This window comes from Pipistrellus kuhlii, unplaced genomic scaffold (assembly GCF_014108245.1).
Source record: "Pipistrellus kuhlii isolate mPipKuh1 unplaced genomic scaffold, mPipKuh1.p scaffold_m20_p_7, whole genome shotgun sequence".
In the NCBI taxonomy this organism is placed as follows: Eukaryota; Metazoa; Chordata; class Mammalia; order Chiroptera; family Vespertilionidae; genus Pipistrellus; species Pipistrellus kuhlii.
In genome coordinates, this window is record NW_023425573.1 from 2,167,398 (window position 1) to 2,180,762 (window position 13,365).

Below are 13,365 nucleotides of genomic sequence, written 5' to 3' on the forward strand. Positions count from 1 at the left end.
CTCTTAAAATTGATTATGAACTTTAATCATACCTACAAAATATCTTTACAGGAATAGTTAGCTTAGCCTTTTTCTTTTTCTTAAAATAAATGTTTACTATTGAAAGTATTACATATGTCCCCCTTTTTCCCCCCTTATCTCCCTCCCACTTGCTGCCAACATCCTCTCCTCCCACCCCAGGCCTTTACCACCTAATTGTCTAAGTCCATGGAGCTTAGCCTTTAAATGAATTATTGGGGACTTAGTCTAGCCAAGTGACACTTGCAAGACAATCACAGGTATCTAAATGTTTGTCCCTACAATTTCTCAATGTTGCTCATAATCTAATTTTATTTTCTTCATGCCTTTAATCAGAGAGGTTTATTTGCATCTATACCTGATATTTTTTGATATTTAAATGGATTATTTATTAGCTTACAAAGAAGTCTCAGTATATTCTAAGTATAGGAAAAGCATATTCATACAAATCATACGTAATGATATTAATTTTTTTAAAAAAATTATTTTATTGATTTCAGAAAGGAAGGAAGAGGGAGAGAGAGATAGAAACATCAATGATGAAAGAGAATCATTGATTGGCTGCCTCCTGCATGCCCTCCCACTGGGGATCCCACGACTCCAGCACATTCTCTTAACCAAAATTGAACCTGAGACCCTTCAGTTCACAGGCTGATGCTCTATCCATTGAGCAAACCAGTTAGGGCATGATATTAATTTCTTTAAACTTTTGATTGTTAGCTCAGACTTTATATTTAACCAGAACCTTTGGAAGAGCAACTTTCTCTGAATTTAAAATAAAACTAAGAAATCTCAATGTATACTTCTCTTTTAGAATGTTATAAACAAGTCATTTACTGCTAATTTTTTCCTTCTGCACTAAAACTATATGTACTTAATACATTTGTGTCCATTTTTCAATAATATGGTGAAAGTATCGTTTCTGTATTAAATCCACTTTCTTTTATCACTTTCTATAATTAAAATAGAATTTGCTTTGCTTTTCTATATCATATTAATAATGTAAAATCAAAGCCTTAAGATATATTAAAAACAAGAAAAATTTAGTTATGAAATATCATGGCTACAGAGAAGTATTACTTTTATAACTTGTAGAATTTAACAATTCTTTTGAGTTTGAGTTACAATAGCAGATATGTAATAATGTTGTCATTTTCATATTAGAACAAGAAGACCTAGACAAGTTTATCAATTCGCTGATAATTGAACAATTGTACCACAGATGATTACTTGACACTTAATTGTTCATATGGCGGTCATTCAAATGAAGCAGAATAAGCTCGCTTTAATTTTCAAAGAGTATTATACACGAAAGCCCCCAAATGTTAAATCTTCAAAAAGAATTCACAGGACCCTGAGAATATGTCATGGATCGCAGAAGAGTCTACACTTCTATTCAAACTGTCTTGGGTATGAAAAAATAGAAAGTGATACTATTTCATATGTCCTGATAGGTAATTGAATATTGCTTTGAGTTTGAAATAATTTCGGTGGAGATAATCTCATTATCTTCCTTGATTGTCATTGTTCTGGAGGTTCCAAGCAATCAAGCATTATTTTAACCAATAATAATAGTAATTAACTATAAGGAGTTGGTGAAATTTTTACTCCTTTAGGAGTTGCTGCCAGAGTTTCACACAGAGAGAGAATAGCCCTTATTCTAGTTGCATACAAGCTTGGGTATAAATGCATCCCTAGAGTCTGATGCTTTAGAGAAGAAGGCAAAATTACTCAGCAAGGGAAAAGAAGAAGGATTTAGTTGTCCCAGAATGTGAGGAGGAAGAATGGAGTAAAGAGAAGAAGGAGATGGGAAGGGGATAGGAAGAGGTTGAGCTGATGAGATTGAGAGATCACACTCTTACAATTAGTGACCCACTAAACTGCAGTAAGGGTAGGACACTCACTAAAAATGTTGTGTACTTTTTTGTTTCTGTCTTCCTGTACACACCCCATGGGTTGAGTTTTTATCTGGGTTGTGTAGAGTGTTAACTCAAGCCACATGCATAGACTTGAGAACTAGGGGACAGAGAAGCCTTAGCTAACATCCAGGTTGTTTACATTTGTTTGATCCTTTAATTTAACCCTTTCCCCCCCACCCCCCCAAATCTGTGGACTAAGCATACCCACTTTTTAGTCAGAGCACTTGAGCCTTCAATTAAATTCAGCTTAGCTGGGAAGCAGCTGAATGGCCTCTATATCCGTCTCCTCCCTAGACTCCCTCTGTTCTTTTCCTCAAAATGCTGTGCTTCTTTGCTAGTCAGAACAAGTCTCCTCTAAATTAGCTCTTGTATTGTTCTCTCCACTTAGCATCAGTCGGTGTCTTCTCTATTAACGTGTGACATTTCTCACATGGTCCCTAGTTGGAGGAGTGAAGTTGCTCTATCAAAATGGCATCTTGCCAGTGACCTCCTGAGGCTGCAGAATCACAGGGTCAACACAACTCCATTTCATGGGCTCTTTGTGCTACACAAAATGCTTGTTGTTTGCTCTGGTCAATGAACTTTCCTTATTGAAGGAAGGTTGAAGATTTGAGAGTCGGGATGTAGGTGAGAATGGAATTAGGGTTCCCATAAAGAGCCTTATGGTAGAAAAGTTTGTCTAAGCCTCTTGGAGAGTTTCGTGCAAGGTTCTTCTTTATTATTCTTTGTTATAGTCTAAATATATATTTTTATGACCTGTTTTCAAAACAATTCTATGATCCAGAGAGAAAGCTAGAATAGTAGCAGAATGGGGATAATTAACTCCATTGCAGCCATTCAGATTGTTATTTTTAGATTGAGATCCATTTGTTTTGTATTACATGTGAGTGCTTACCCTTAAGAAGACAGTTAATGTGAAAATGTAATAAAAAAATTACTGAATATGCAGTTCTTTAATTTAAAATGGTCTTGAATTTGTATGTTTAGAAAAATACTGTGGGTATAGCTATATGTTACAAAAAACTTGGTTCAAAAGATCTGTCCAGTTCTCTGTAGCAAGACTTTAGTGATATGGCCATATGCTCCATTTGTCACATGCTATCATTAAAGCACCAATTAAAATGCATGCCTGGAGGGCCAGATGTTTCATTTTTATTATACACCATTTTCTTCACATTCACAATCCACTTATGATTATATAATAGCTAAAATTTTGTAAATGTTTCTTTATATACTTATGCATATGCTTTGTATCTATAGTTACATGTTTGTAAAGAAGCATATATGGGCAAATATACTGATGTCTATAGTCACACATACAAAATGGATATTTTTGAGTATGAACTTGTGAATTAATCTTACCCTATCTAAAAATATATTATCTTGTTCTAAACCATCTGTTGGGTACCAATATACATGGCAATTAATTGCCCCCTTCATTTCTACTTGATATCTTTGCTTCTCCTTTGTTTCCGAATATTGCTAATGGAGGAGGGTGATGATAGGGAAGTACCATTAAAGGGAGGCCATATGGAGGGCCATGATAATAAAGATCTTAATTCCCTGGCCAATCACTGCTTTAATCATCAGACTTTTCAGCTAAAATATCTTATTATTGATTTGAATTGGAATCATTAACCAGTTCCTTTCCCCCAGACCTATGATTTTAAAGTAATTTAACAATAATAACACATAGAAAGCATGTAGAAAAATTGTGTGTTGCTCAACTTTGAGGGGACAGATAACCGAGTCTTATATTTTTTCTATACTGAAGGTTTGAAATTTCAAAATGCTAGGAATGATCATTTTCTAGCTTATTTAAGAAAAATCTATTTTCCTAACATAGTTTCTTTTCTGTTACATTCAAGGAAATGCATGCTGCCACATAAAATATAGAAAACTTTAATATTTGTGATATTCTTTTTGTAAATTTCTCTAGGAGCAGGCTGGTCACCAAAGACTAACACACATGTAGAAATTGGTTATTGTGTTTTCTCAATAAGGAAAAAATGACGTTAGATAAAAATAGACTTGACTTCTAAGCTGCTTTAGGTTTTATGGCAGAAAAAATATAAACTGAGATAAAAACAACACTATTTTCATTTTAATTTTTCCCTCTAAAAGGAGAATTAAAACTTAATTTTTTTTCCTTTTTTAATGGATTGGCCAAAAAAAACACCAATTATTTCTTATTTCTCATTTCTAATTATAGCAACACATGTACTAAAATTAATTAATTCAACATACTTTACTAGTTTAACCAAGCAAATTATTACTCATCCTGGGAGAGTGGATGAGTAATTCTTTGCAAGATTCTCAATCTCACCCTGAAATTTCCAGATTCGTACAGTCAATAGTAAGTAAGATAACCAGATAGTTTATCAAACTAGCTCATCTGACAAGACCTGTTTTTTGTGATGAAGCATTTCGTCCATTCTGTCTGTGCCAGTGTATCATCTGGAAGAGAAAAGTTTAGCTTGGAGTGAGTCTTATTGAAACCCCCTTAAATATGTCTTACTTGGTTTTGTGAATCTTTACCAGTTGTTTCTTGACATAGTTCTTCTGTCCCCATCATTATTGGAATGTCTCAGTGCTGATAAAGTACCTGAAAATCCTGAATCTGATGCTTCTCTCACACCCACCTACTTCATAGCATCGGCTATCACCACCTTCCATCGAAGGTGGGTCTCAGGTAATGAGGTATTAGCAATTGGTGCCTCATTATCTTAAACCCTGGTGGAGCCCCACCCTTCTCATAGAAGAAGGATGCTGTTATTTTTACCATGACTTAGCTTTAGTTTCCCAACTTATTGCACATTTCCACCTGGGTTCAATGCATACACTTGCCATGTTTTCTTATCCATGCTTGTTATATGAGGTCCTATTGCAGAACAGGCTTTGCAGACTTGGAGACCAGGGTTCAAATCACTGTTCTGACACTCATTAACTCTGGGAACTAGGGAAACTACTTTACCTATGTTCCCTTATCAATAGAGCATCATCTATATATATAAATGCCTAAGCGAGCATCATTACTGAATGGATGACCAAACAGGCTATGTGGAGTGACCAGGAGAGCCAGGGCGTTAATGAGGGATGACCCAATGACTGAACAGCAGGCTGTGTGGGGCAACCAGGCCCATGGAGGAAGGGGGGCAGTTGGGGGCAACCAGGCCGGCAGGGGAAGGCAGTGAGGGGTGATCAGGTAGGAAGGCAGGTGAACAGTTAGGAGCCAGTGATCCCAGATTGTGAGAGGGATGTCTGACTGCCAGTTTAGGCCTGATTCCCAGGATTGGACCTAAACCAGAGCAATTGGACATCCCCTGAAGGGTCCTAGATTGGAGAGGGTGCAGGCTGGGCTGACGGGCAGCCCCTCCATGCAGGAATTTTGTGCACCGGGCCTCTAGTATATAATAATATGCTAATATTCAAATTGTCCCTATGGGTGGGAGTTTGATCAAGAGTTAGATGTGCACCGACCACCAGGGGGCAACATTAAACATGGTGGGTATCGGTGATGTGGCAGTGGGGGCATTGCCATCTCTGATGGGCCCTGAGAGTGGAACTGGGGCGGGATGGTGGAGCAAGCAGGTAAGTGAGCAGTGCCAGGCCAAGGCATTAGGCAGCTGGGGGAAGGGAGGCCCTGGCAGGCAGCCACTACGGACCCTATCAGTGCACTAATTTCATGTGCTGGGCCTCTAGTAGATAATAATATTTTCCTCACAGGTTTATCATAGAGATTTGATCCTGGGTGTGATGCACATCCAATAGGACCTTAATATGAAAATCAATTAATCACGGGGGGCAAGGGGAGGGAAGTAGGTTTCACTAATGCTAGGGATGAAAACCAGTTTTGAGTGAAAAGTAAATTCAAGGCTCTGGTTACCATTAAATATCCTAAACTGTTTCATTTCCCTATTAACTTAATCCCACATTACTCTTCATTCAAAATAGAAGTTTCAGGTCTAAACCTGAATCTCTCATCTTACTAGTGTTTTCATCTCACAGCATCATTTCCATATTGCTCTATCTCTTTAGCTGAGTTGCCAGAACTTCCAATCCAAATCCTCAATATAGCATCCTCTGTTGTTTATCATTACGGACTCTAACTGTTCCAACTTTACCTTATACTACCAAACCAACACTTAGATCTGGTCAGGCCAAACTTATCACCATTCTATAGGGATATAGAATTAATCCCCAACTCTTACTGTTTCATAAGGCATGGTCCTTCTCTTCAGTGGCTCAGAGTGTAGACAGCTAGACAATCTGAATGTCATAGTAGCAAGTAAGAAGTGGAATGTGAACAGAGATCCTGAGTGAAACAGGTGAAGAGGTGATTAATTCAGCCAGGGGTGGAGGTGTGGTGGGTGGAAATGCTGGGAAAGGCTTCGGGGAGGAAGTAACATCAGAGTCATTCACTTAAGAAATGAGCACGATTTCATTTTGAGCAGAGGGAGCAGCGTGATGAAAGCCTGAAAGTAAATGCCTTCATCTGAAGCATTATAGAAGATGGCGGGAGGGATGGATGAGAGTGAGAGACACACCTGATGAAGATGGCAAGGGCCAGCCTGGGATCTCTTTGGTCATCTACCAAGCAACCTAAAGGGCAGCCTCCTTTTTCCTGAATTCCTGGTATAATTATTCTTTGTGCATTTATTTTGGTAATAAATTTTCATTTTAAATAAATGTCTATAAGTGATTTATAGGCTCCAGGAGAACCAGAAGACAGCAAAGCCATTTATTTTTCTTTTCAGCTCTTCCCCCAACAAACAGTAGATAGGATTGGAGGTAGCATAGCACAGAGATGAAAATAACAGATTTAAGGTTTGAGTCCTAACTCTGCTGTTCTCATTGTCCTTACTTTTAACTGAGTGAACTTAGGCAAGTTACATCACCTCTCTGGATATCACATTTTTCCTTCAAAAATGGGGATTAGACCAGTTTCTACACAATATGCCTCCTATGATGATTCAAAAAATGCTTAACAAATGTTTGCTACTCAATTATTCAATAAGCACTGATAAGCCATCTGTACAGGGTAGTACCCGTGCTAGATTCCTACTAAATAGTGATAAGTTGGACAGGACAGGAGTATTGTAGTCCAGTATTTGTTATTATTACTATTATAAATATAGGTCTCTAGTAAATACTATTAAAACAAATCAACATATCTCAGCTAGAACAATATCCTGTTCATGGTTGGACCGATTCTCGCTTGCCCTGGTTCTGGAGTACACTACATGGTAGTTGACAGACAAAAACCGCCACATCTAATGCTCATGGAGCCCACCAACTACTACACAGTTGTGCAGTCTTGGCTGAGCCATCATTCTGTGCAGTTTCAGTAGGTGAAGTTGCCTTGGAGGTAATCTTAGATAAGACCAACTTCAGGAGAATGATTACATATGCTCAAAACTAACTCTTGGCATGCCTGGCTCAGTCAAATTTGGGCTGGTTGAATTATTCTCCAAAACTTGTGATTACTGAAGTTTCAGAATGCAGAAGTCTGGAATTCTGAGATTAGCTAATTTTTGTTCAAGCTATTCCACGATAAAGCTATATTTGTATTTTACTGCTGGTCAAGTTAGTGCATTAACAAAAAAAAAAAAAAAAAGCCTAAGTTCTGGTAGATGTCCTTGCTTAATAAAGGTATGAACTGATTGATCACCAAGGAGCAGAGTCACCAGCAGCAGGAAAAGGGAGTGCCAGCAGATACTATGGACTAAGCCTTGAAAGTCATCCTAAAGACAGTGTGGGTCTACTGGCCTCTGGTACAGGGGCTGGGATGACTGAGGAGTGGTAGATCACCATAGTCCTGCCGAACAGAATAATAGTCCTGCCAAACAGAGTAATTTAACTTCTTGGGACACCTATAATAATAAAATCTATAAACAGTTTTTTTGGTAAATGGGTTCTTTCATGGTTATATCATTCTAATTTGCCTTTGTTCCGTTTTTTTGCTCAGTTTAGCTTTTTACTTAAAAAACACACATTTTTCAGCAGCTGCATGTCCTTGGAACAGCTTATTTCTGGTTACAAAATTGTTTTCTCTTCCCTTAAGAGGAAGTTTTGTGATACCTGCCAATAACACCTCAATATACAATCAGGAGTGGGCACAAAATAGCATCTTACTCTGTGAAAAAAAATGTTTTACTGTCTTTAATTTCCTCCTACATTCTCCTATTTTATTTTGGTTGGTCTAATCATTCAAGTTCTCTTATGATCAATGATCATAATTCCTGAATTATGTAAGCTATGGTTCCCAAGATTATTGTTAGCTAACACCTTTTCTACAATGAAATCTTAAAAGATGTTTCTAAAATCAAAATTTAAAATAAATTTGAAAACCTTAAAGAAGATACAGATATGGTCAATATAGATGCCAAGGTATAGAAAAGTACAAGAACCATATGACATCACTCTTATATGGGTAAAACAGAAAGCAACAAACAAACAGACTCATACACACAGACAACAGCATGATGGTTACCAAAAGGGAAAGGGGCCAGTGGGACAATGAAGAGGGTAAACAGGGTCAGATATATGGCAGGAGACTAGACTGTGAGTAGTGAACACACAATACAATGTATAGATGTATTATAGAATTGAATACTGCAACTTACATAATGTTATTAACCAGTTATCCCAAATACATTTAATTTAAAATATAGTTATTCAGAATAGGGCAAAATTTGGATGTATGATTTCCTATGTACCCCAACTTAAATTACTTTGAATTATATTTTGTGAAAGATTACTCCAGTCCCCAAGGAAGTGTGCATGCCATTGTGTGCCTGCAAGTATAAAAGAATAGCTACATACACTAGCTAATGTATAATTGTGAAAATTTTAAAAATAAATATATCTGGGAAGTCATGAGATGTAATAAAATACATTATCTTCATCAGAAAATTTGAGCTCATAGATGAAGATGTCCGGGAAGAAGACAGCTGGAGAGAAACATCGTTCACCAAAATTAAAAAAAACAAAACAAAAAACCCAAGATTACACTGGAGAGGTGATGAGCACCTGCTGGGAGAAACTATTTGGAACTTTTTGACTTGACCTCTCACCTGCATCAGTCATGTGGTGAGTCAGTACTTTTTAACCTGACGTAACCTGAATGAATAAAGTGACTCTTCGCTGATAATGGACCTAGACACGCAGGGTCACATTTCAAATCCCACCTTCTTCACAACTGAATGATGTTTATTTGTGAACCAAACTGCTAGGGAAGTGTAGATTGTGGCCGATGGCAGAGCAAGAACATAGGGAAGCAGGAGTTCAAGTCTTCAGCGAAGTTTGAGAAAGCCACCTGAACCTTGACACTGCATTTCAGGAGTGGTGAAGGAAAGTATTATCTCTGAGACCATCACTGGGCTGTCTGAAGAACCCCTTGTCCTTAACCTTGTCCAGAAATAACTAAAGGGTCAGATCTTGATATTTAGGACTGTCTGCCTCATGAGGATTGGGGCATAGCCAAAGTGATGCAATGGTTCCAGTTAGCCCCAGGCTAGCTGTCACCATCATCACAGAGTTGGCATGGGGACCAGGAAGCTGGACACGGGGCATCAGGAAGGAGAGCACTTGCTCCAGGTGTTAAGGGAGAACTCGAACACTGTTTTAATTGATTTCACAAACAGAGGAATGGGAAAGTGTGAATATCGAAAGAGAGCTTCACTGGCCTCGGCTTAAATAGTCTATTCAATTAAATTCAGAGCGATTATTGATCACTGATCATGTATGAAGAACTGTTTTATAAAACAGTCCAGGCTCTCAAAGAATTTGCAATCTAGTGGGAAAAATAAGATAGACAAAAATGACAATAAGGCAAACATGTAAGTCCCTTGAGATAGACAGAAACAAAGAGTTATGCTGGATTAAAGGCAGGAGAGAAGATATCTTATGCAGTTTATCTAAGAAAAGCTTCATGGGAGATGTCAACCTGGGAATAATTTGGGGAGGAAGGAGCTTAGAGAGGGAGAAGTGCATCCCAGGTAGAGAAGGTAGAAGAAACAGGTCAGGGACCAGAAAGCATAGGTTACGTTTGCCTATTGTAATATATACCAGTTTGGCAAGTGGTCAAGCATTTGTAATAGACTATTGGAAGATAGGATTGGAAAACTGGCTGGAGCTAGATGGCAGAAGGGAATGTGTTGTCATTAAGGTGTGTAACCAAGGTTACTTCTTCATTCTGTATCCCCTTAAATCACCATCAAAATTACTTAGTGGCCTATGTTTCACTGTAAGAAAGCCTGAATAAGAGAGACTTCCTGTGATGTATGCATGAAATCACATCTCCAAAACAAGGAATCCATTGCACATTCTTTATGTCCCCTCTTATTTTCTGCATTTGCCCAAGCTAGTTCCCTGTGATGAAAGTTGGGACCTAGCCATCATAGTCACTTCCCCTCAAATCAAAACATTTAAGTTAAGTTTAGAATGAACATAAAACTTTCTCTATCTAATGAGGAGCTAAGGTTCAGAGCTTTTTAGCTGAGCTCCAGTCTTACTGACTTAAAACATCTTAACGACACTATAAATATTGTAGGAGTCACTGGGCTCGAGTCTGTGACATGCTCCTCACGCCCTGCCTGCCTCTGCTGGAGTAGGCACTCTGTAGTAAAGAAGGCGAGGGAATGTAAGACAAGTCCTACTGGCCTGGCAAGGGTCCCACCTCATTCCTCATGACGTGTGTAGTGCAGGTGGCACTCCTGGAAGGTGTGGACAGGCAGCTAATTTCATGGAGAGTGGGAGGTGTAGATCCAATTCTTTTTTTTCCTCCTTCTTCACAGTGGGGCATTATCTGAATGGTATTCATTCTCTCTTGAGTCTGGATATCGGGCAAGGAGCAGCAACGGGAGGTTATTTTAATATCAGCAGAAGCCACTGAAGGATACTGGCCTGGGTCCTTATCTGGGAGGAAGAGTTGGTGGAGAAGTGCTCCTGGGTCAAGACTGAAGCCCATCCTTGAACAGGAAAATAACACCTGTGGCAGAGAACATCTGTGGGTTTCTTACCCCAGTCGCCAGGGAAGCTATGCCGTGAAAAGGTTCTGGCCCATTGACACACAAGTTGAACCAATTCTGCTTCTTTTTTTTTTTTTTTTTTTGAGGGAGGGGTGGAGGAAAAAAAAAACATTGTTCGGGTGTTTGAAGGATGGCTTCCCAGTTTCACCAGCTTCGGATCCTGGTCTGGAAGAATTGGCTGGGAGTCAAGAGGCAGCCGGTGAGTACAACTGAGGCAGGGGAGCTCTGGGGCAGTGCGACAGGCAAGCCTGATGATGCTGATGAAGGAAAAAGAAAAGAGTTTTAATTTAATCTTTAAAGCAGGAAATAAAATACTTGGAAATCATCCCTGCATCTGTCTTCCAGCGAAAGGCATGAGTTGAAACTTGCTTTTCAGTAAATTAAAAGAGTAAACCAGGATATGCCTTGGGCAAAGGAAAGGATGCAGCTTGTAACTGGCTGAATTGGAACTGGTGTTGAATTTTGTTTCTGGCCAAGATGCTTTACAATTTTTTTAAATGAATTTAGTTATAAATGAGATGGCAAAATGTATGAGATGAAAGGTATAATAAATGGGAGAGAAATGTACTTGAAAACCAAAAGCATAGAAATCTTGGTTGAAAAGTAAGATACAAAAAGGAAATAGTTTGAAGGCTGTTGGTACAGAAAAACTTCTAAGATACTTTAGTTATCTAAAAATTATTTACTAGAAATGCTAACCAAGATCCAATGTATGTGCCATGTTTTCAGAATATGATCCTGCTCATTGCCACATCTTTTTTTTTATTTTTATGCGCTTACATTCATGTTTGCTTTTTAAATCACAAAGCCAGCTACTAGATCCAGATATGGTCTTGGTAGATTGAAAAAGGAATTGGCTTCTGAGAGTTACCATGTATTCAGAAGAATGTTTGAAAACCAGAGAAATTCAGCCAGGCATTCAATATACTTCATTCTAGAGTGGGAATTCCCAGCCTCAAATGAATAATATAAATATTATGCAAATTGTATGCGTCATAGAAACCAACATTTTATCTATGCAACTTATCTCATTCTAGGTTTGCTTATAGTGCCTGATTCCTTACTTAAGTGTTCTGATGTGTAGATTAAGAGGGCGAAGTAAATGTTCTCTCACCTTTGTGAATTTAGTGAGTAGGATTTTAAATCTTAAGGCATTATGTGATTGCATGTGTGTGGGTTTGGACATAAATTTTAAATTATTACTATTTTTCTTTCTTTCTTTCTTTCGTTCTTTCTTTCTTTCTTTCTTTCTTTTTTCTTTTTTCTTTTTTTTTTTTTACTGAAATAAACACAAAGTAAAATTTCCCATAATACCCCATGGTAGGTTCTGTGTGGAATTCAGCAGGTCAGAGTCTGGGTAGGTAATTATGGTCAAAAGACAAGGGTTGGGTTCTTGGTTTTGCTCCTTACCAGCTATAAAACTTGAGTAACACATCACAATTTGAGCACTGGCTTTCCCATTTCCCCAAATAGACATGAGATTTACTGTATTTATCTCATAGGGTAAGAACCAAATGTATTTCAAATTGTTTTATAAATGGTGTCAAACATTTAGCAAATAGGTTATAGAAAGATTGGGCAATGCGGTTATATATTTTATTTGACATAATGATAAAAGGAGAAGGGATTATGAGAGAAAAAAAGAAACTTACATACAGAAAGGTTCTTAAGTGATGAAAACTCAATAGTTAAAAATCAAAGCATAGAGGAAGAGAAATACCAATTATTGCTGGATAAACAAAATGCCAAAGTTATATATTTTCCTTACAACTCCATTTTATCTAAATTTTTTTTAAAAGGCCTGAGATCCTGGCCACATGGCTCAGTTGATTGGAGCATTGTCCCATATACCAAAAGGTTGTAGGTTTGATTCCCTTGTTGGGCACATACTGGAGGCAATCTCTCTCTCCCGCTCTCCCTCCCTCTCTTCCTCTCTTCATTTCTTCCTCCTTCCTCTCTCTAAAAAAGGAATTAATAAAAAACATCCTCAAGAGAAGATTAAAAGAAACCCACAAAACCCTTAGGTGAATAAAATATATCATTGAGAAATTTTATCCTTAGAAACTTTAATAAATTTCTCCCTCATCTATAACATAGCTGGTAAATCAATTTTCCACTTTGGAGTTTTTCTCTATTTTATTCAATTTCTGCTGGACATGGCATATTTAGAGGGGATAGAAGTTAGGTGTGCTAAAATGTTTTCAGTATAATGCCTTATATTATTCCTCTTTAGCCAAAATCCCTAAAAAGCCCCAGCTAATTATACCTTTGCCTAGAGAAAGAGAATACATAAGCTACTAGTTCATTTTGGGACATCAGGTGATATGGAAGTTAGGTGCACCCTAAAAGAATGGGACCCAGGGCAGAAAAGTCTTTGTTGCAGGAAGAAAGGATTA

At 37.9% G+C, this 13,365-nt stretch overlaps 1 protein-coding gene across 5 annotated transcripts in view; it reads left to right on the forward strand.

Moving 5' to 3' along the window:
- The first annotated feature begins 10,656 nt into the window (after positions 1 to 10,656).
- ABCA12 (ATP binding cassette subfamily A member 12) overlaps positions 10,657 to 13,365 on the forward strand; it is a 172,280-nt gene continuing 169,571 nt past the window's right edge. The window contains exon 1 of one of the 5 annotated variants that reach the window (XM_036421478.2): positions 10,657 to 11,168. In XM_036421478.2, the coding sequence (XP_036277371.1) occupies positions 11,100 to 11,168 (69 nt within the window). In that variant the 5' untranslated portion in view covers positions 10,657 to 11,099. The remainder of the gene's footprint in view (positions 11,169 to 13,365) is intronic. The other 4 variants (XM_036421477.2, XM_036421476.2, XM_036421474.2 and 1 more) reach the window with 4 other exon arrangements.